The following is a 23,630-nucleotide window of genomic DNA, read 5'->3' on the forward strand; positions in this document are numbered from 1 at the left end:
TCAGAACAGAAATATATCGTTCTGATGATAAGCATTACTGGGGGGAAAAGAAACCCCAGAAAAGGGCACGACAAAGTGAAATACATCGATATGATGAAAACTTGTAAATGGGGTGTGTGGTGAGGGAATGATGAAATCGAAATACCGTGGTGGTGGAAAAAAACCGAGATACACCCGAGAAGAATCCTTGCAGTGAGATATTGTAAACAGCGGGGAAAAGCGGTGCAAATCAGAACAGAAATATATCGTTCTGATGATAAGCATTACTGGGGGGAAAAGAAACAAAAAAAGTCAACAAACCTAAGTAAATCGATCTATGAAGAATCATAACAGGAGGGAAATAATTTCCCCCCCCCCAAGTCACAAAGAACTAAAATAAACCATTCTAATGAAAATTTGTAAAAGGAGGGTAAGGGCCCAAATAGAAATAAGTCGTTTTGATGAAAAAACGTAATGGGGAAGACACTGAAAATAAATAGTTTTAATGAAAGATTGTAAAGGAGAGGAGGCGGTGCAAATGGAAATATATCGTTCTACTGGAACAACGTAGTTGTGGGGAAAGGCAGTGAACGGAGTTAAACCGTTTTAATAAAAATTGTAAGCCGGAGCTTTGGGAAGCACTGCAAATCGAAATATATCTTTCTGGCCATAAACCGTACTGGGAGGAGGAAAAAAAGACAATGAATCAAAATCAATTGTTCTAATGAAAATTTGTGAACGGGGGTGAGGGGGAAAGCGGTGCAAATCGAAATATATCCTTGTGATATAAAAGATACTGGAAAGAAACATCCCTCCCAAAAAGGACAAGATTTGAAGCACTCCTTCTGAAACACTTCCGGTTGGACAAGAAACAGTTCTTGGCCGTGCACCAATCAGAGGCTCAGCCAGGAAAACTGTGCTTCAAAGTACTGGGAGGGAGGAAGCGCTCCCGGAAGAGACCGCCACTGCTGCCGGCCAGCCAGAACGTCCGGCTCATCAAAGCCAGAGGCACTGCCACGGACAGTTGGGCCATGGACTGCTGGGCGAAAATAGCAGAAATAGTGGTTGCAGTTTTGTTCCCTGAGCTCACTGTGCAACAAGGAAGGTGCAAGTGCCAAGCGACCAGACTGCATCGAGAAGCTCAAGGGGAAAGAGACCACGCTTTGACAACCATCTCTGAACTGAGGTCTTAATGCGTTTTTATTCCATGTAAGGGGTAGGTTTTGTAGCCGAGGATCTTTGCCTGGGGCAAGAGCCCAACAGGCTCAGGCTGCAATCAAGGGCTCCTTGGCGCCAAAGACGGACCAGCAGCGGCCACAGCAGCTCAAGGCGCGCAGGGTGCGACCGATCCACTCGAAGCAGCCAGAGACGAGCCCGTCGCGGCTCCACCGAGAGGGGGCAGGAGGAGACCGGTCCTCTGAAGGGGGCCCGCTGTCAGGGGTCTCGACGTCCTGCTGTCTGTCGCGGGGCCCAGTCGGTCTGGCCAACGCCAGCTGCTGAAGCAGGCGCCCGTCGGGTTCCGGTGCCGGGTCCCTCTCTCCTCCCGGTGCCAGTTGGGCTGGGCTTGGTTCCAAGGTGCTCGGGGCTCTGGGACCGAGTCGGTCTCCCACGAAGGGAAAATGTAGGCGCCAGCAAGGACTGGAAAGCAATTTGCAACCGAAATCATCGTGGTCGCCTGAGAACTCATCCAGTACCGGGTAGAAAGGGAGCGGCCACGGCCCAGACTCTGCTAAGCACTCGCTGGGTGGAGGCTGGACCTCTGGCGCCACGTCTGCGGAGTTCCAGTCCTCCTTCACGCGGCCGAGAAAACGCTGCTCCATCGCAGGGGACCTCGGGCCAGCAGCAGGCTGAGGGAGCTTTTGGACTGATTGAGGAATCAGCCTGCTGCAGGGCCAGGGGCCTGGGTATTTATGCACTCCTCGGCTTGTGGGCGGAGGCAAGCCAGACCTCAGGAAAACCGGGTTGTAGGAAACTCAAAAATAACGACAACATACACAGAAAGGAATAGAAGTAAATCGTAAGGCGCATAGTAACCCGAGATAAATGGTTACGGTGAAAAATAGTAACTTAGGTTTTTCTAAAAAAGAAAGGAAACCAAGAAATCTATAGCAAACAGGACCGAATAAAATAATAACATCCTATAGCAAACCGAAATAAATCGTTCTCATAATAATAATAAGAAGAAACGTGATGGGGAAAACAAGACAGTGAACCAAAACATTCATCTGATTGAAAAATACAATGGGAGGGGAAAAACTGTAAATCGAAAGAAATCATTCTAATGAAAATTTAAAAACGGGTAGAAAATAAGAGTGCAAATCGGTTCAAATCGAAATACAGCATTCTGATGAAAAGTTGTAATGGGAGGAAAACAAAGACAGTGAACCAAAATAAGTGGTTCTGATGAAAAATTGTAAACTGAGCAGAAAAAGAAAAAAGACGAAAGCACGGCAAATTGGATTAAATCGTTCTAATGAAAAACTGTAAATGGAGAGGGGAAGCAGAGCAAATGGAAATAAATCGTTTTGATGAAAAGTCGTAATAAGGAGTTCCCGTCGTCGTAGCGCAGCGGAAAAGAATCTTGACTAGAAACCACGAGGTTTCAGTTCAATCCCTGGCCTCATTCAGTGGGTTAAGGATCTGGCATTGCCATGAGCTGTGGTGTAGGTCTCAGACGCGGCTGGGATCGCATAGGCCGGCAGCTCCGATTCGACCCCTAGCCTTGGAACCTCCATATGAGGACGGTGAGGCCCTAAAAAGCAAAAAACAAAAACAAAAACAAATTGTGAAAGTGGGAAAGCGGTGTAAATGGAACTATACATGGTTCTGATGATAAAAATTACTGGGAAAAAACAAACATTAGAAAAGACTGTGAACCAAAACAAAAAGTTCTATTGAAAAATTGTAAATAGGAAAAAGAGAAAATAGAAATAAATTGTACTGATGAAAAATCATAAAGACAGGGAAAGAAACAAAAAAGGGGCACACAGACATGAAATTAATCTTTCTAATGAGAAATGTTAACATGGGGGGAAACTGGCCCAAATTCAAATGTAGCCTTCTGGTGAAACAACATACTGGGAATGAAACAAACTAAAAAAAGGCACAAAAAACCTGAAATATATTGTTCTAATAAAAATTTGTTAATGGGGGAAATGGTGCAAATCAAAATATATCATTGTGATGAAAAAACATGAGAGAAAAACAGAACAAAAAATGTAAAAAGACTAAATTAAAAAATCATTCTAATGAAAAATTGTAAATGGGAAAAAAGCAGTACAATTCAAAATATATTGTTGTAATGAAAAAATGTAATGAGAGAAAAACAAACCAAAGAAATGAAAGTTAACCAAAACAAATCATTCTAATAAAAAAATTGTGCTAATGAAAAATTGTAAGGGGGGGCGAAGCAGACCAAGGTGGAAAAAAAAATCACTCTGTTGAAAATTCATAACCAGAAGACAACAAACCAAAGAAAAGGGAATTATAAGGAAACTGGGCTGAAAACTAGCCCTATAAATCATTGGGAACTGTTGCACCCCTGCTGAGACCCCACCCCCCACCCCTCAATCCCCTGGAAAGTAACTAAGCAGCCACTGGCCCTTTGGGCTCTGTGCTGCCAGCCACATGGACCATGAGAAACTCGGAAATGAGCAGTGATTGCAGGCAGCACAGTGGCTCCATAGCCAAATACAAAATATCTGTTTGGGAGCGACTCATGGTGCTGCCAGGAGAAAATGATGGCTTTCAGAAAGGGTCTGCAACAAAAACCATCTCCCTGAGGAGCAATAGCCCCTGATACCTTAGAGCAAAACACTGTCTTGGTGTGAAAATAATTTATTTTCTATTTTCGTTTTTTTATTTTCTAATTTAAAATTGTTAAATTTCATTATTTTTCCATTTTATTTATTGTACTCTTATATTTTACCTGCCTTGATACGCAATGAATTTGTCATTCAATACGCTTTCCTTATGTAACTTTAGGGGTTGAAATTTTAACTTTATTAAAATAATGAAAATCCCTTGGAATCACATTATCCAGCGTGTGGAGATCCCATCATGGCTCAGTGGAAATGAATCTGACAAGTATCCAGGAGGATGCAGGTTCGATCCCTGGCCTAGCTCAGTGGGTTAAAGGATCTGGCTGTGGTGTAGGTCACAGACCAGGCTCAGGTCCCACGTCGCTGTGGCTGTGGTGTAGGCCATTGGCTACAGCTGTGATTCGATCCCTAGTCTGGGAAGTTCCATATGCCATGGGTACAGCCCTAAAAAGACAAAACAAAAACAAAAACAAAAACCAGACTTACTGGAGTTCCCACTGTGGCACAGCGGAAACGAATCCAACTAGTAACCATGAGGTTTCAGGTTCAATCCCTTGCCAAACTCAGTGGGTTAAGGATCTGACGTTGCCGGGAGCTGTCGCCGCAGGGGTGGCTCAGATCCCCTCATTGCTGTGGCTGTGGTGTAGGCTGACAGCTGTAGTTCCTATTCGACCCCTAGCCTAGGAACCTCCATAAGCCGCGGGTGAGGCCCTAAAAAGCAAAAAATAAAAAACAAAAAACTCTCCAGTGTGCACACGCCCACGGTAATTACCAATTGTTTCTATGGTTAAAAACGTCCTTAATTTCACTTTAAACCCACTGTGTATCATGATGCTTCTAACTAGATTTGAGATTGACCAGTTTCAACAGAAAAAGCCCCCATCTAATGCTACTACCGGCGTTGCGAAGGGAAATAGAGGCTCAGAGATAATTTCATTGTCCTAATCTAAGGGTGTCAGGCACACACCATCTGAGCGAGAGATTCCAGAGAGCTACGGCTAAGGGGAGAGGTCGGGTCCGCCAAGGGATGACTGGCTCTGGAGCTTCGACCCGCGCCAAAACCCGCTTGGACTTGCTGTTCTGAAAACGGAATTGACTACGACTTAAAAATCGCAGGGTAGACTAAATCCCGTCTTGCCACCCTAAAATATCGCTCCAGCGGGCCTTGCTCTGACTAAGAAATCTCCCACTCCATAGGACTGAGAATCACCGAGAAACGGCCTGTTTGGGGAGACTGAAAAAGATGCGGCCGTCGAGAAAACCACTCCAAGCAAATGCAGTCTGAGACAAAAATACCTCGGCCTCAGCACAGCCAGAGAAAGTGCAAAAGCGAACAGGCTCCGTGCCAGCCCTGGGGCTGCGGCTAGAGATTATACGGGTGGAGGATGAGACGGTGCTGGGACCCAGGTAGACCCTGGGAGAATTTAGGGGTTCCACTGTGGAGAGCTTTGCCCCCCCGCCCCGCACTCCTATCCGACTGGGGCACAAGAAACCCGCAGTTTCGGTGCCACACCTCTGTTGCCCAGGAAAACACCCGCGCGGCAGCTCAAGTAGCAGCGCTGCTGGCCAGAAAACCCTAACTAAGCCACGTGCGGCGCAGAAACCGCTCAGGATTTGGCGGGCTCCGTCGGAAACAATTCTGGGTGAGCGGCGAAATCGCCCTCTCGGTGCACCAATCAGAGCACCGACCCAGGAGTTCCTTTTGTTTCCCCGCCCCCGCCAAAGAATCCGACTAGGAACCAAGAGGTTGCTGGTTCGACCCCTGACCTCGCTCGATGGGTTGAGGGTCCGGCATTGCCATGAGCTGTGGTGTACGTCACAGATGCAGCTCGAATCTGGCTGTGCTGTGGCTGGGGCGTAGGCAGGCAGCTGTAGCTTTGATTCGACCCCTAGCCTGGGAACCTCCATATGCCCCGGGTGCGGCCCTAAAAAGAAAAAGAAAAAAGAAAAGAAAAAAGAAAAAAAGCCAGACCCGCAAAACAGCGCCCCTAACGCTTAAAAGTACTGGGAGGGAGGAAGCGCTCCCGGAAGAGACCGCCACTGCTGCCGGCCAGCCAGAACGTCCGGCTCATCAAAGCCAGAGGCACTGCCACGGACAGTTGGGCCATGGACTGCTGGGCGAAAATAGCAGAAATAGTGGTTGCAGTTTTGTTCCCTGAGCTCACTGTGCAACAAGGAAGGTGCAAGTGCCAAGCGACCAGACTGCATCGAGAAGCTCAAGGGGAAAGAGACCACGCTTTGACAACCATCTCTGAACTGAGGTCTTAATGCGTTTTTATTCCATGTAAGGGGTAGGTTTTGTAGCCGAGGATCTTTGCCTGGGGCAAGAGCCCAACAGGCTCAGGCTGCAATCAAGGGCTCCTTGGCGCCAAAGACGGACCAGCAGCGGCCACAGCAGCTCAAGGCGCGCAGGGTGCGACCGATCCACTCGAAGCAGCCAGAGACGAGCCCGTCGCGGCTCCACCGAGAGGGGGCAGGAGGAGACCGGTCCTCTGAAGGGGGCCCGCTGTCAGGGGTCTCGACGTCCTGCTGTCTGTCGCGGGGCCCGGTCGGTCTGGCCAACGCCAGCTGCTGAAGCAGGCGCCCGTCGGGTTCCGGTGCCGGGTCCCTCTCTCCTCCCGGTGCCAGTTGGGCTGGGCTTGGTTCCAAGGTGCTCGGGGCTCTGGGACCGAGTCGGTCTCCCACGAAGGGAAAATGTAGGCGCCAGCAAGGACTGGAAAGCAATTTGCAACCGAAATCATCGTGGTCGCCTGAGAACTCATCCAGTACCGGGTAGAAAGGGAGCGGCCACGGCCCAGACTCTGCTAAGCACTCGCTGGGTGGAGGCTGGACCTCTGGCGCCACGTCTGCGGAGTTCCAGTCCTCCTTCACGCGGCCGAGAAAACGCTGCTCCATCGCAGGGGACCTCGGGCCAGCAGCAGGCTGAGGGAGCTTTTGGACTGATTGAGGAATCAGCCTGCTGCAGGGCCAGGGGCCTGGGTATTTATGCACTCCTCGGCTTGTGGGCGGAGGCAAGCCAGACCTCAGGAAAACCGGGTTGTAGGAAACTCAAAAATAACGACAACATACACAGAAAGGAATAGAAGTAAATCGTAAGGCGCATAGTAACCCAAGATAAATGGTTCTGGTGAGGACCATTCTGGGAGACAGATTCGGTCCCAGAGCCCTGAGCACAGACCCTATTTCAGAGATCCTTGTCAAAGCGTGGTCTTGAGCGGTCGCGGGTGTTTTCCTGGGCAACAGAGGTGTGGCACTGAAACTGCGGGTTTCTCGTGCTCCAGTCTGATCAGAGTGCGGGGGGGGGGGTGCAAAGCTCTCCCCAGTAGAACCCCTAAATTCTCCCAGGGCCTAACTGGGTCCTAGCACTGCTGTATCTCCCCAGCTCCCACCCCGGAGCTGTTCATCTTCGCAATGCCCATTGTAGCATTAGATGGAGGCTTTTTCCGTCAAAGCTGGTTAATCTCCAGTCTAGCTAGAAGGAAGACGATACCCGGTGGGTTTAAAGTGAAAACGGAAATAGTTTTTTGGCCAAAGAAACGATTGGTAATAATGGTGGGGTTGTCCAAACTGTAGAGCTTGATTCCATGGGATTAATGAGTGTCCATGAGGATTCAGGTTCCATTCTTGGCCTCGCTCAGTGGGTTAAGAATCCAGCTTTACCGCAAGCTGCGGGGAAGGTCGAAGATGAGGCTGGGATCTGGAGTTGCTGAGGCTGCGGCGTAGGCCGGCCTAGGCGTCGACCCCCAGCCTGGGAACTTCTATATACCTCAGGTGAGACCCTAAAAAGAACAGAACACAAAAACAAAACAAAAAAAAAATAGAAATTATCTTCACACCAAGACGGTGTTTTGCTCTAAGACAGCGCGGCTCATCGCTCCGTGTGGTATGGTTTTTGTCGCAGACCCCTCCATTCTGAAAGCAAGGTGCTTCTCTTGGGTAGCACAGTGGGTCCCTTCCAAAGGGCATTTTGTCTTTGGCCACAGAACCAATGTGCTGCCAGCCAGCGCCGCTAGTTTCCCGACTTGCTAGAGGACAACGTCGCTCGGCAGTGTAGAGCCTAGAGGCCTTCCGGAAGCCTGGCTCCTTTCTAGGAGTGCGACGGGTGTGTGGTCTCAGCAGGAGGGCTAACTGCTCCCAGGAACTGGCTGGCATAGTTTTCAGCCCTTTTTGCTGACCTTTGCGTTTCCTTTTGGTTAGTTTTCTCCTGCTTAAGATTTCTCATCAGAGCTATTTATTTCAAGTGGCTGTGCTTTTTTTTTTTTTTCCTCCTTCTGTTTATGATTTTCCATTAGAATGATGTATTTCCGTTCGCTGTTTTTCTTTTTTGGTTTGTTTTCCTCTCATTATGTTTTTCAATCAGAAGGATATGTTGCTATTCTCTGTCTCTTTTTGTTGTTCCAAGGACTTTTTTCATCAGAGCGATTATTTAGATTCGCATCGCTTCACCCCTTTACAATTTTTCATTAGAACGGTTTATTTGGGTTCCTCTCTTTTTTAAAACATTGGTTTTTCATCAGAATGATTTATTTCAGTTTACTTATTATTTGTTTATGATTTTTCACTGGAACGATTTATTTTGTTTTGTTGTCTTTGGTTTGTTTTCCCTCCATTACGTTTTTCAATCAGAAAGACGTATTTTTTTTTTTTTTTTTTTTTTTTTTTTTGCCATTTCTTGGGCCGCTTCCACGGCATATGGAGGTTCCCAGGCTAGGGGTCTCAGCAGAGCTGCAGCCGCCGGCCTACGCCAGAGTCACAGCAACATGGGATCGGAGCCGCGTCTGCAACCTACACCACAGCTAATGGAAATGCTGGATCCTTAACCCACTGAGCAAGGCCAGGGATCGAACCCGCAACCTCATGGTTCTTAGTCGGATTCGTTAACCGCTGAGCCACGACGGGAACTCCCAGAAAGATGTATTTCAGTTGTCTTTTATCTATTTATTTATTTATGGTTTGTTTTCTTCCCAGTGCGTTTTCTCATCAGGATGACATATTTCAATTTGCACCAATTTCCCCATTTACAATTTTTCATTAGAAGCATTTATTTCACTGCCTTTTATTTGTTGGTTTGTTTTCCTCCCATTACGTTTTTTCATCAGAACGTATTTGCTTTGCTTTGTTTTTGATTATTATAATTATTTATGATTTCTCATTTGAATGATTTATTTTGCTTTACTATCTGTTTGTTTGTTTGTTTTGGTTTGTTTTCCTTCCATTACTTTTTTCAATCAGAAAGATGAGTTTCAGATGACTGTTTATTTATTTATTTATTATTGGTTTGTATTCCTCCCATTGTTTTTCAACCAAAAGGATATATTTTATTTGTGTCTTTTATTTATTTATTTCTGGTTTGTTTTCTTCCCACTAGGTTTTTACATCAGAATGGTATATTCTAATTTGCACCAATTTTCCTCCCATTTACAGTTTTTCATTAGAACCATTTATTTTGGTTTGGTCTTTTTTGTTTGGTTGGTTGGTTGGTTTTCCTCTCATTATGTTTTTTCATCAGAATGATTTATTTGTTTGATTTTTATTATTATAATTACTTGTGTATGATTTTTCATTGGAATGACTTATTTTGGTTCACTGTCTTTTTTGTTGTTTTGTTTTCATCCCATTACATTTTTCAATCAGAAGGATATATTTTGATTCACTGTCTTTTGTTTGATTATGGTTTGTTTTCCTCTCATTATGTTTTTCAGCTGGAAGAATGTATTTTGGTTCAGTGCCTTTTTTTGTTTTCCTCCCAGTAAAAATTTTTTTTCAGAAAGATTTATTTTGCTTTGCAATTATTATTGTTTGCTTTTCTCACATTACAGTTTTTCATCAGAATGATTTATTTTGATTTGATCTCCTTTGGTCTTCCTCCCTTTTAAAATTTTTCATTAGAACGCTTTATTCCAATAGATTGTGTGGTTTTTTTTTTCTTTTCCTTTTACCCCTCTGTTTATGAATTTTCATTGGAATGATTTATTTCTGTTCACTGTCTTTTATTACTATTACTTTTGGGGTTTGTTTTCTTCCTACTATTTTATCGAAATGATATATTTCCATTTGCCCACTTTCCCCCATTTACACGTTTTCATTAGAATGATTTGTTTCTTTCTTTTTTTTTTTTGGGAGGGGTTTCTGTTCCTCCAGTACGTTTTTTCATTGGAATGGTATATTTCGATTTGTATGGCTTCCCCCACTTATGATTTTTGAACAGAACGATTTATTCCAGTTAAGACTTTCTTTCATTTTTCATATGCTTATGATTTTTCATTGCAATAATTTATTTCGGCTGTCTTTTATTATGATCATTACCTATTATTTATTACTTTTTTCCCTCCAGATATGTTTTTTCATCAGAACGACATTTTCGATTTGCACCATTTCTCCCATTACAATTTTTCTTTAGAATGATTTCTTTCTATTTGCTCTCTCTTCCTTTTTTGTTTTCTTCCCATTATGTTTCTCAATGAAAAGGATATGTTTTGGTCACTGCTTTATTTATCTTTGGTTTTCTTTCCGGTAAAGATTTTTATCAGAATGCTATATTTCCATTTGCACCAATTATTCCCCAATTACACTTTTTCATATGAACCATTTATTTCACTACGTTTTGTTTCTTCCAATTATGTTTTTTCTTAAGAACAACTTATTTCAGTTTTCTTTTTATTATAAAATTATTTATGATTTTTCATTGTAATGATTTATTTAGGCTTGCTATCTATTTTTGTTTCTGCTTTGTTTTCCTCCCATTGTGTTTTTCAATCACAATGATATATTTTTGTTCACTGTCTTTTACAGAGTTTTATTATTTTTCATTGCAACGATTTATTTCGGTTCTCGCTCTTTTACTATTACTTTTGGGGTTTCTTTTCCTCACAGTCCGTTTTGTTACTGTTTTCTGTTTGTTTTATCAGAATGATACATTTCAATATGCACACTTCTCTCCCCACCCCCACCCCCCGCTTACAATTTTTCATTAGAACGATTTCTTCCTATTTTCTCCCTTCTTTTTTTTTTTTTTTTTTTTTTTTTGTTTTCCTCCCACTATGTTTTTCAATCAAAAGGATACATTTTGGTGCACTTTAACTTAGTTTTGGTTTTCTTCCCAGTTTTTCATCAGAACAGTGTATTTCCACTTATTCCATTCCAATACAGTAAAACTGTTTCATGCCAGCATAGCTGACTTACAATGCTGTGTTAGCTTCCGGTGTACAGCAAAGCGAATCAGTCATACACATACATATATCCATTCTTTTTCAGATTCTCGTCCCACATAGGCCATCGCAGAGTATTGACTAGGTTTCTCCATGCTATACAGTAGGTCATTGTTCCTTATTAATATTGTATATAGTCATTTTCTTCCTTTGCTCATCAATCCTTAGGTAGACAGCATTAGGTGATCAAATATTTGACCGCTCCCCATGACAAGGTTGCTACTTACCTGCCCTCCATCCACCATATCTCTCCGTCTTCTCACCACCACCCCCAACAAACCAATCACAATTTACCTTAGAACTGCATTAGTACAGACTTCATAAAACAAAGTTTTATCCTAAACTTTTGTAACAGACCTTTTCTCCCCAGGTTCCAAGTTGATCTTAGCAGGCCCATCAGTGGCCCTCACAGTACTCACAAAGGATGTACAAATTGCATCATTTGGTTGCGTTATCAAGTCTGAACATGACAACCTTTCCATTCTCTATGCTTCAGAACAATTATTAAAACGCAACTGTTATATTCCCAGCCCATAACTGTTCAATTACATTTTTCTTCTAAAAATAACTTAGGGCAAGAGAATCGTTTACTTTATACATACGGAATCCCAAAACGCACCCATTCTCTTGGGTGTTACAGAGCCAAAGGAAACAAACCAACCAACCAACAAACAAAAAAAACCGGTCCAACCGAATGGATGTCACAAAAAGTGTTTCTTATGTTGGCATCTCTGTGTCAAGGACCAGAGAAAATCCTTTCTTGTTTTCAGCATAGCAACATCAATATCCCTTTCTTTTACATTCAAACAATGAGTATTTCAAAACTTTGCAGTTTCCTTCCTTCAGACACTGCTGAAAAATTGGTTACGTATAAGGATCACCGCTGTGTTGCCTCGAGCTGTGGTGTGGGTCGGAGACCCGGCTCAGATCCCGGGTTTCCATCAAAAAAGAATGAATTCCAATTCACACTGCTTTTTTCTCTTTCATTTTCGCCTCTGTTTATGATTTTTCATTGCAACGATTTATTTCGGTTCTCGCTCTTTTACTATTACTTTTGGGGTTTCTTTTCCTCACAGTCCGTTTTGTTACTGTTTTCTGTTTGTTTTATCAGAATGATACATTTCAATATGCACACTTCTCTCCCCACCCCCACCCCCCGCTTACAATTTTTCATTAGAACGATTTCTTCCTATTTTCTCCCTTCTTTTTTTTTTTTTTTTTTTTTGTTTTCCTCCCACTATGTTTTTCAATCAAAAGGATACATTTTGGTGCACTTTAACTTAGTTTTGGTTTTCTTCCCAGTTTTTCATCAGAACAGTGTATTTCCACTTATTCCATTCCAATACAGTAAAACTGTTTCATTCCAGCATAGCTGACTTACAATGCTGTGTTAGCTTCCGGTGTACAGCAAAGCGAATCAGTCATACACATACATATATCCATTCTTTTTCAGATTCTCGTCCCACATAGGCCATCGCAGAGTATTGACTAGGTTTCTCCATGCTATACAGTAGGTCATTGTTCCTTATTAATATTGTATATAGTCATTTTCTTCCTTTGCTCATCAATCCTTAGGTAGACAGCATTAGGTGATCAAATATTTGACCGCTCCCCATGACAAGGTTGCTACTTACCTGCCGTAGATCCATCATCCATCCGACTAGGAACCATGAGGTTTCAGGTTCGATCCTTGGTCTCTCTCAGTGGGTTAAGATCAAGCACTGCCATGAACTGTGATGTAATTTCACAGATCTGGTTCTGATCTGGCATTTCTTTGACTGCAGTACAGCTCTGAATAGATTCCCATTCTGGGAATCTCCATATGCCGTGGGTGAGGCCCTAAAAGTGACAAAAAATAAAATAAAATAAAATAAAAAGGCTTATTTCCCTTTTTTGCTCTGAGTTTTAAGTTCTACTAATGGGGTGATAACTGTAGGTTCAGAGCAGACTCCAGGTGTTCACTGGTGGGTGTCTGATATCCTACCAACTATGTGAAGCAAACGTTGTTGGAAATTCAATGGATCAAGTTACGAAGCAAAAGGTAATTTTGTAAAAGCCAAAGTGAAGATTATAACCCAGCTTAGAAGCTCTGAGAACTGTTCCTCCTGTTACCTGTTAAAGGCACAGTCATATACATTTTCCAGACAAAAGATCCTACATCAAAATAACACGATGACATATTACATAAAGTCCATTAAATATACAATGTCCAAGTAAACACACACAAATCAAGCTGTATGTCCCTGTGACACCCCCGCCATAGACTTGGGAAAGTGCAATTTTGAAGAAGTTACATTGCTGGCTTTGGTAAGGGGTGGGGAGGTAAAAAAGAATCATTGCAGTGGAGCAGGTATTCCCATTTCTGAGGAGGTATGGTTGATGTGTTATGCACAAGCAGGCTGCACATTAGGGAGGCAGGGAGGAAGATGAAAGGGGTGAGGAGTACTAGGGAGAGAGAGAGAAAGAATTTTATGTTTACATTTTCTTGTGCTGCCTGAAAATGTAAATTTTATTTCACCACAAATCATCTGATAGTTCACCCATTTCCCCAAAAGGCACAAGATCCTGGTTCCAATTTTGGACCAAGTGGAACCCGTACTTGCCTTTGAATTCCCTAAGGCATTTTAACACAGCCAGGTTTCCAACAGCACTTCCAAAACACGAGTTTCTTACCTTTTGAAGCTTCCATAAAGGTGCCTTAACGAAATCCGAGAGCAGAAGACAAAGGCAACAGAGCTGGGATACCAGATCGACCAGAAATCTCTGAGCGTAGGAGTTCCCGTGGCGCCGCAGCGGAAAGAAATCCTAGCGGTATCCGGAGGAAAAGCGTTAGAGCCCTGGCCTCGCTCCGTGGGACCAGGATCTGGCTTTGCAATGAGCTACGGCTGTAAGTCGCAGATGTGGCTAGGATCCCCGGTTGCTGTGGCACAGGCCGGTAGTTGGAGCTCCATTCTACCCCTAGCCTGAGTACCTCCATATGCCCATCCCCAAAAGAAATCACTGAGTGCAATGGATTCCCTGGGTACTAGCACCACTTACTCACCAGCTTTGGGGTTTTCTTCAGGGCTCTTCTTCCCATTCTACTTCTGACAACAACGGTTAAAAGAAAATTTAGAGAGCTTTACCGGATAGAAATGTTTTACTGAGGGAGAAACAAACTGTTCACAAACAGGAAGATTCCAAACCTAAAACTAGTATGAAGCTCAGAGGACTGAGCTTTCAGGGCAGTTTAAAAAGCAAACGGGGAGGAAGTCGTTTGACCTTTACGGTGATTGGTTATTACAATGGGTATTTCCAGAGGGCAGGGGATTGGCTAACGGGTGGTTAGTTTATTCCATTTTAGGAAGGTTACTTGAGGGTTTTTGTTCTTTTTTTTTTTTTTTTTTTAATAGTTTTCAAAGGCATTTACGAGAAAGAGCTTGAGTTAAATTTCCCGTAAGTTCTCAAATAAGCTCGACTTATTTTTGCTTACGTGGCTCATTCTGTTTGGTGTGCTAAAGGGATTTTTCAAGCCTGGTCTATGTTTTATTTTGAAATTTTCATCCCATTCCATTCATTTCATTTCATCGCATGCAACTCCGATCTTTCTCGGTGTCGGCACCGCTCACCTCTCGGTGTCCGCAGTTTCTAGGTGGCAGCACCCTTAAAGGCGCCAGGAGGCATTTTTGCCTTTGGCCACAGCACAGCCATCTGCACTTCGCCTGCCTTGCTGGTCGGGCACCCTCAGGCGCTCTATCCCCGGGTTGTCTGTTGCGGCCTCGGCAAGTGTACTGGGCCGGCGTTTTCTCAGAAATAGTTTCCACTAGAGCCCAGCCAGCGCTTTCTCTGGGATCGCAACCCGGAGGCCTTCGTTTCTCCCCCGGGATGGCTGACCGCAACCGCTAACCATTTGCTTAGAGCTGGTTTCGATTTGCCAGGTTCCTTGTCCCCCATGCTCCCCCTTCACTGGCGTACAAGTCAGGCTGTGCCTGGGAATGAGATTTTCCGCGCGGCCAACACCAATTTAGCGAGGCTAAATCCTTGCAAAGCTAAGGATCCCTGCACCTTGAAAGGATGTTTGCTGTTTGTTCTTTGTAGGATTAGGTTGCCTGAATGGTGAGCTTTTAAAAATTCTTTATCGGTGTGTTTTGCTCTGCTAGCGATGTGATTGGGTTGTTTCATTTTCACGGATATTTGCGTTTTAGGACTTATTACTCACTTATATCATTTTAACAGAAGTGCAGTTTCTCCCGATTTCGTGCGCGTGTCCGCGCTCAGCCGCAGCTCTCCGCGCCGCGCGTGTGCCCTGGAGAGGAGGCGCAAAGCCCGGTATCCGTCTCTCCGACCACATTGCAGCGGCGGGCGGGGTGCTAATCACCGCTCCTCTCGCTCAGCCTGCGGTTTCGCATCCGCACTTTCGCCTGCAAAGCCAAGCCCCCGCTTTCCCTGCTACCTCCACCTTGGCTCTCTGTGCCAAAGAGAGTTTTTCTTACTCGCCTGGAACTTAGGTGCTCTGTGAGTCAGTTCCAATTTCCCATATGAAGACCAAACCTAGGGAGCGTAAGGGATTCCTCCCAGAGGATCTCATTGCTCTCATTGATAGCTTCATCAGTTGGGAGTTTTGTTGGCACAGTATTAAACTATAGGTCACCTCTTTTACAGGCCTTCCAAAAGCCATCTGTATGATGTCTGATGTGGCGGAGTTGCTGGCACACATGACTTGCATCTTTCCCTTATTTGTTAATCCAGTAGGGGACACAACGAGGGGGTCCTAGGGTAAGGACCCAGGATAGGGTCCGCATGCCTGGTGTCTAAGGACCCAGGATCGTGTTAGACCAGAGATGGACCTAGTAATACATTGGAGAACTTGAACCTGAAATGGTGGGCCAGAAGGAGGTCCCTGTAACTAAGTGGGAACCTTAGGGATATCGGAAAAGTCAGTGATGGGAAGTACCAGGGGTCTAAATCAGCTTGGTGTTGACCTGGAACTTTGGTGATACACTCAACAATCAGTTAAATTGCCCCTGGTAGTAATTCTTTCTGATAACTTCCCTCAGGCGTTTCTTTCCATCTTGACCACTGGGCCAAAAGCATAGCTAGAAAGGAAGCAATGACTTTCACCTTTGATAGACAGACACCTGGTACATTAAGAGAGTTTGAGCTAGTACCATGCATCTTACAGGCCAGGTCCAGACTCTTGGGCTAGCTGTCTACCACTGTTCTCTTGTCTTCTTCTCAACCTCTGGTGCCTGTGTTAGTCAGTTGAAGCCAGGTGTCAGAAACTAGACTTGTGGTCCTTTTGAGAGAGGAGGCCTTTTTTGAGCTGAGAAATGTGACCCCAAGAGCTTACTGCCTGTTGGTAATACCTGATTTGATCTCTTCCAACGTGGCTGTGAAGAATGCTTTATTTGGTGTCTTTTCCAGTGGACAAAGCCTCAGGTTGTAACCCATGGTTCCGAAGGTCTTCCTCTGGGAGGAATCAGCTTTCTTTAAGTGCTTGGATGGGTCCCTGACAATAATGTAAACTACTTATTGCCTTTGAGAATCCCTGCTTCATACACAGCTTCGGCTACATGCATGGGCTGCCCAGGCATTATTTCAAAAGGGAGTTATTGATGTTTATCAAAAGTGATACCCCACCTAAGGTTGAGGAGTTCCAAGAGAAGAGCTTTTGGCCCCACAGAGGGACTGGAAGGGGAAAGGGCCAGTGCCAGGGAGCGGGAGCTTTTCTCCAGGGAAGTGGAATTCCCAGGGCTGCTTTTTGCTGAATTTCTAGCACCCAGCACATGTGACCCAGGTTGACCCTGGCTTTGCTAGATCCCCGGCCACCCCGCTGTGCCCAGGAGATCAAGGCACTGAGGGTCCCAACTGGCACTGGCCATCTGATCCCTGTCCCCAGATCCCTCCCCCAAATCCAAAGCAGGAACACAGGGAAAGAGAGAGTTGTTGGGATTTCGTGTCATTTATTAGGTGAGGGACAGAAAAATCCACAAAGGTCTAATGAAGACGAACTGTTACATGCTTGGGAAACCGGAGAGGTGTCTTTGTAATAACATCAGTCCTAGGAGATCTTCCGATGAAGGGATGAAGGGTCTCCAGGACCTAGAGGCAGTGGGCGAGGCAGCCCAGGGGGTTTGCCAGCCACTTCAGGGAGATCCGCCGCCACCAGCGTTGCGACGTCGGGTGGTGCCTTCCCAGGCCAGGAGGAGGGCGATGCTCTGGTCGGGTCCCCGCGGTCAGAGGTCTTGGCTTCCAGCTGCTGGGCCCTGGGCGCCAGAAGACTCGCCCAGGGAAGCGCTGGGGGCGGGCGGCGGCCGCTTCTCCCCGGGGCGCCTGTGGCTGGCGGCGGGTCCCGGGCGTCGTGGGCGTGTGCGGGGCGAGCGGCTCGGCGCTCGGCCTGCAGGCGCTCTGAGCTCGGGGTCCGTGCTTCGGGCAGAATGGGCGCAGCAGCCCGCAGGGGGTCGAGAGGAGTTCCCGACTGACGTCCTGGTCGTCCCAGGAGAGCTGGCCCAGACTAGGATACAGAGGGAGCCGCCAGCCTCCGGGGTCCCCCGAGCTCAAGATTTGCAGCGCCTCTGGTTCCTGGGAGTCCTCGGCGGAATCCCAGGGCTCGCGCACGCAGCGGGGAACCGTCTGCTCCATGGCTTTGCGCAGAGAGAGGAGGAAATGTTTAAGGGGTCCTTACCTGGCGAATTTATACTTTGCCTGGCCCTTGGGGATCCAATCAGAGGGTGTGAGGGTGGGCGGTGCCATTTTCTCAGGTTGCAAATAGCTTTAGGAAGCGGGGACGTGAGGAGGTTCTGGGCAAATCCAATCTTCTTGGGTGGAGTTGGCTGAAGGTGAATCAGTTTTGCCGCCTTGATAGGGTTAATTGTTGTTGTTGTTTGCCTGTTTGATTGATTTTTTAGGAGTTGATGAATTTTATTCCGTTTATAGGTGTACAGCAATCTTGCGTGTTTGTTTTAAAGAACGATAGGTACAGAGGCTCTGACAAGACAAGCTATTTGGAAAGTTACCCTTTTGTGAAAAGTTTCCTAAGTGCCTGACACTTTCTGTGTGTGTGTGTGTTTGTTTTTGCGTTGTCTTTTTAGGGCCGCACCCGCGGCGTATGGAGGTTCCCAGGCTAGGGGTCGAATCGGAGCTGTAGCCGCTGGCCCACATCACAGCCACAGCAACACCGGATCCGAGCTGCCTCAGACCTACTGCACCACAGTTCATGGCAACGCTGGATCCTTAACCCACGGAGGGAGGACAGGGATTGAACCTGCATCCTCATGGATACCAGTTGGATTCGTTTCTACTGCACCACAACGGGAACTCCCAAGCACATTTCTTTTCATTTTTCACTTTATTTTATTTATGTATTTATTGATTTTTGTCTTTTTAGGCCTGCACCCGTTGCACATGGAGCTTCCCAGGCTAGGGGGTCAAATCAGAACTGTAGCCTCTGGCCTATGCCACAGGCCTATGCCAACACCAGATCAGAGCCACATCTGTGACATACAGCACAGCTCACAGCAATGCTGGATCTTGACTCTGAGTGAAGCCATTAAGTGAACCAGCTTCCTCCTGGATGCTTGTCAGATTCATATCCACTGAGCCACACGTTTCTATTTAAACTGCCATTTCTGGCTTGTAGAAGTGGAATTCTGGGTCAAGAGAATTCACACTGAAACATTTCATGCATAGGGCCATATTATTGCCTTTCCAAAGATCCTTTCGAATTCATTCCCAAGCTGTGCTGGGGAGTTACTACTCTAGCAACATGAAAACAAACGAAGAGTTTAATACAGGTCACCAAGTTAGTCAAAGTTCTATCTCCTTGTTCCCCTTTGATTGCTTTGATGTTATGGAGCCCTGACCTGGGCCCCAGCTCCCCTTTCAGCCACAGAAGCCCACCTCCACACCCCCCCCCTCAAATACCGCTTGTAACCCTGACTCCACCCACCCAAATCAATTGCACAGGCAGAGAATAAGGCAACTGGTTTTAATCACATTGGAATTGACAGAGAAGCATGACAGTTCTGAATCCAGCTGCAAGAAAGTTCCTTAAGAGAGTATGGATTCCTGAAGAGAGATTTGCTCCTTGGAAAACCTGTCAGGAATCCAGGAGAGGAAGGACCTATGAGGCGTGTTCTGCACCCCAGAGACCTGGAGGCTCTTCCCCCAGCAAGGGAGCAAGGCGGGCCTAGGGGAGCAGTCCAGCCAGGCAAACGAGGGTCACCGCTGAGTTGACTTAGGCTCCAGCCCAGGACGTGGGTCGAAGGCGAAGTGTGGGCCGGGTGGCAGGCTGTGGTCCTTGCCTTGCCAAGTTCCCCTGGGTTTTCTGCAGCTTGGTTGGGGTGTGGGGTGGCTGTCGGCCTGGGTTCCTGGAGGCGATCTGGCTGCGTGTCTAATCTGCCTGGGCTGCTGCTGGCATCTCCTGGCTGTTCAGGCCCAGCAGTGCCTTGAGGTCTGTGGCTTCGGCCTCTTCTTGAGGGGACTGCTGCTCCATCCCGGATTAGGGGTAGCCACTGGCTCTCGGACGCGTGGGTCTCGGCAGCGTTTTGGGCAGACCTCCACTGGAGGATGGTCCGTGTGTCTGGCGCAAGCGTGTTGCAGCCTCCCACAGGCACAGTAGAGCGGGTCCTCGCAGAACTGGGGGCGCTGGCAGGAGGGGCGGCTCAGCGCAGGGAAGTTATCCAGAGCCCAGGCCCAGGCCTGTTCTCGGTTCAGGCCCGGGGGGCATGTGGGGCTCTGGATGTGCCCATCTCCAGGGAGGCTCTTCCAGGGTGGGTGCGTGGCCTTCCATGGCTTCAGCCTCCTCACCAGGCAGAGACCAGGAGCCTTTCTAAGCCAAGAGGTGAAAGATTCAGCCTGGTTCTGAGAGCGCCTTTTATACTGTCTGTCTGCTGTGGGGGTGGGAGAGCTGCTTGTGCTGGTAGGTGGGGACAGAGTCTCATTTGCCTTGCAAATTGCCTCGGAGGCTCATGGGATTGAGGAGAAAACTACCTCTTTCTGGGAGGAGCTCTGGACATTGGGACTGGTTTTGGTGATTGGGTTAAAGGAGGGGGATGGGAGGAGAGGAAGGTCCCTGGGGAGAGAAGCCCTGTGCTAGTCTGTCATTTCCATTGGCTGGGGCGCGGTGGGGGTGGGGGAAAGAAGGCCTCTTCTCACCTGGAAAGGCTGACAATTTACACTCCATAAGTCGAATAATTTAGCACACCAGAGAAGACTGCCTGGTTTTAGATAGGAGATTCCCCAGTGATAGATCCTTGCCAGAATATGAAGCTACCCTGGGCAGGAACTGGATTGAAATTCCAGGTCTTCATGCCAGCACATCAGGAAGGGAAACAAATAAAAGAGTGAATAGGTAGGGGTGGGGGAAAGGAGAGTCCCATGCCTACTTAGAATTGTAATATTTCTATTTTTTTCTACACTAGATGATCTGAATCAGAGAGAAACTTCACATATCCTATGCTTTTCCTACCTAATGGGCAAATGCATTGAGAGTGCCATATTTTCATTGGTTTTTTCCTTTTTTCTTTCTTTTCTTTTTGTTATTTGCAGAACTCATATCCTTTTCAATGTAATTACCTGCATTCTATTATTGGAATAGAATAATTCTTCTATTGCAATTCTTCCCATTAGAAACTATTTTATTTTTCATGTGTGTTTTGCATCAGCCAGGTTTATAATATTCTTCTGTGTCCATATGTCTTCAATTGCTGTAATGTTCTCAGGTTATATATCTAATTTAGCTTATTTTTAATTCATTTGTATGTTTCTAAGATTGTCAACAGTACATTTCATCTGTTGCTTCCAATGTTGGCATATTAACCTCTGGTGAGCCCCTGACACATTGCACCTGCCTACTATCCCACAGCAGACTCTCACATTGCCAGTTATCCACCTTCACCACATATAATACAACCCAGATTTAAAGGCTGACTTTGCTTGAGACCTCGCAATAGAGCTCCTTTGCCATTGGCCTTCTGGAAACACCTCACCCTGCACACTGCCCACCAGAGGGAGGGAAGGTTTTTCTCTAAGTCCATGCTAGTCTGACCTAAGGGTCACTAAGGAGGAAAAGATTTTCCTGCTCATTCTCCAGCCCAATTATTGGAAACAACTCATCAAACAGCAGGGCACATGCAGTAGTGTTCACGGAGGAAATGAAGATGTCACGTAGGCTATCAAATGTCCTGGAGTGTCACTTTCAAGAGGAGGTTTTAAGCACAATGACTGAGTCTGGCACTCCCTGTCTGGCTCTTTTCTCCTTCTTGCTTGGCCAAAGAAGGAAACTTTGCGGCCATTTGCCCCCTGCAGAGGCCCAGTTGGCAAGGAACACAGAGTAGCTCCTAGGCTACCTCAGTAAGGAACTTAAACTTCATCGGAAACAAGTAAAATTTACTTATACAATTTTGTTGAAAGCAAAATACCATTCATACTGCTTAAATTTCTTTTTTTAAAAAAAGTTTATTAAATGAGGTTGTTGCTCCTAAAAACTAAAAAATGCAGAAATGAAAACAAGGGCCTGTTTCTTTCATTTTTCTTTACAAATTCATTGGACATTGTGGGAGTTCCTGTCGTGGTACAGTGGTTAAGAAATCCAACTAGGAACCGTGAGGTTGCGGGTTCGATCCCTGGCCTTGCTCAGTGAGTTAAGGACCCGGCGTTGCCGTGAGCTGTGGTGTAGGTCACAGACGCGGCTTGGATCCCGCGTTGCTGTGGCTGTGGCTGAGGCCGGCAGCTACAGCTCCGATTCCACCCCTAGCCTGGGAACCTCCATATGCCATGGGAGTGGCCCTAGGAAAGGCAAAAAGACAAAAAGACAAAAAGACAAAAAAAAAAAAAAATTCATGCATATGGCCATATTGCCTTTCCAAAGATCCCTTCGAATTCATTCCCAAGCTGTGCTGGGGAGTTACTACTTTAGCAACATGAAAACAAATGAAGAGTTTAATACAGGTCACTAAGCTAGTCAAAGTTCTATCTCCTTGTTCCCCTTTGATTGCTTTGATGTTATGGAGCCCTGACCTGGGCCCCAGCTCCCCTTTCAGCCACAGAAGCCCACCTAGACCTCCCCCACCAATACTGCTTTGAATCCTGACTCCACCCACCCAAATCAATTGCACAGGCTGAGAATAAGGAAACTGGCTTTAATCACATTGGAATCAACAGAGAAGCAAGACGATTCTGAGTACACCTATTCAGTAAAGGATACTTGCTGGGATTTGGTTAGAGCCTGAGGGAGCTAGAACATCTGAGCCTGAGAAATACTGAACTTCTGGGTGAGTTGGGGGAGGGTGAGGAGAATGCCGCGGAGGCGGTGGCAGAGGTGGTGACAGAGTCGCGTGCAGATGCCAAGAGGGCCCCTCAGACGGACTTGGGGCCAAAAGGGGCCCTGTGACCCCCCCCCCCAGTGGGGTTTATGGCTGTGCTGGGTCCCAGGCAGCCACCTGATCTGCAGTATTCGGCTTCCCTGGGGCTGAAGTTGGAGTAGACAGGAACCTACAGGTCAATTCCCAGGCAGACCAGTCTGGGGAAAGTCCAAACACTCATGGCACAGAGAAAGCCTCTCAGTCTGTACATTTCCTACCCCCAACCACCACCAACCACACACACACACACACACACACACACACACACACACACACACAGAGTTGTCCCATCTTAGAGGACGGGAAGCATTCCCCTGGGCCTCTGCTCAGTCCCTGCAGAGCCCTGGGTCCAGACCCAGTCTCTCCACAGTACAAGGAGGGCAGCGACCAGGCTCCCTCCTCTTGCTTGCCAACAGGCAAACTTGCAGCAAGACAGGTGACTGTCCAAACTGTCACTCTCCTGCGTGGCGAAACAGGCGTCTGGGTGAGGAGAGAGAGGAGCATAAAGCAGTCCTCTGGTCCAGGACCTCTAGGGCCTCAGAAACAAGGTGCTGCAGGGAACCGTCAGTGCACGTTGCACGTTGCTTCAGAAAGCCAGGTCTGGGGAGAAGAAACACCTGCATATGCCCCTCTTGAATGACATCCAGTAAACCCAAGTGGAGTGTGGTCTTGGCCAGGTCTGATTGTTTGGGTTGTTGCTAGCATTAGATGGTTCCAGCAAGTTTAGTTGCATTTTAATGACGTCTGCCCTTTCTCTGTTCAGCCTGTGGCTGGAGCATATGTTCTGTGGCTTCACTCCTTCTCCACTCCACAGACTTACTAAGCACCAAAATTATGCTCAAGCACCAATATGTGTACATGGCCCTGGATCAACCAGCAGACATGGGTTCTGCCATAAAGTGCCTGACACTTTCGTGGGTGGAACAGACAATGAACACGTCAACTAATAAGTTTTATAAGGCTGTTTTTATTATCAGTACTCTCGAGAGAGGTTATAATTTTGGTGGTGGTGGTGGTGGCGGTGACATGGGGTGGTGGGCACATTCGAGAATACAGAAGTTTCCACACCAGGGATGGAATCCCATCTCAGCTGCGACTTACACCACAGCTGTGGCAATGCCAGATACTTCACCCGCTGTGCCACAGTGGGAACTCCAAAAATGATGCTATGTTAACTCGAAAGGAGGTAACTGGGACAGCGCCCCTCCTGTACTGAAGAGTCAAAATTCAATTGCCAGAGCTATGGGGCTGTCCTTTCAACTGAGAGCTGAATCGTGTGG

General features: G+C 46.4%; 1 protein-coding gene and 1 long non-coding RNA gene across 4 annotated transcripts; both read right to left on the reverse strand.

Moving 5' to 3' along the window:
- Positions 1-1,156: 1,156 nt before the first annotated feature.
- LOC100523870 (annexin-2 receptor) lies at positions 1,157-14,213 on the reverse strand. 3 transcript variants are annotated; one of them, XR_014831246.1, is made up of 4 exons: positions 14,052-14,213; positions 13,682-13,813; positions 12,643-12,847; positions 1,157-2,731 (listed from the first exon to the last, which is right to left on the reverse strand). It is a non-coding gene; the product is annotated as an annexin-2 receptor (long non-coding RNA). The 3 variants fall into 3 exon arrangements; XR_014831247.1 differs by lacking the exon at positions 1,157-2,731 and adding an exon at positions 10,790-12,103 and having other exon boundaries at positions 12,271-12,847; XR_014831248.1 differs by lacking the exons at positions 1,157-2,731; positions 12,643-12,847 and adding an exon at positions 13,226-13,453.
- LOC110257339 (annexin-2 receptor) lies at positions 6,053-8,768 on the reverse strand. The gene has a single exon (XM_085002215.1). The coding sequence runs from the start codon at positions 6,693-6,695 to the stop codon at positions 6,141-6,143; it is 555 nt and encodes a 184-aa protein (XP_084858341.1). The 5' UTR covers positions 6,696-8,768; the 3' UTR covers positions 6,053-6,140.
- Positions 14,214-23,630: the final 9,417 nt, after the last annotated feature.

Source organism: Sus scrofa, chromosome 16 (genome assembly GCF_054392235.1).
Source record: "Sus scrofa isolate SSC_HxYL_T2T_F1_AM1 chromosome 16, Sscrofa_HxYL_maternal_Yorkshire_Landrace_v2.0, whole genome shotgun sequence".
NCBI classification, from domain to species: Eukaryota; Metazoa; Chordata; class Mammalia; order Artiodactyla; family Suidae; genus Sus; species Sus scrofa.

Bases quoted from the DNA above. Each gene is read 5' to 3' on its own strand.
- LOC110257339 (XM_085002215.1), bottom strand. From the start codon at position 6,695: ATGGAGCAGCGTTTTCTCGGCCGCGTGAAGGAGGACTGGAACTCCGCA.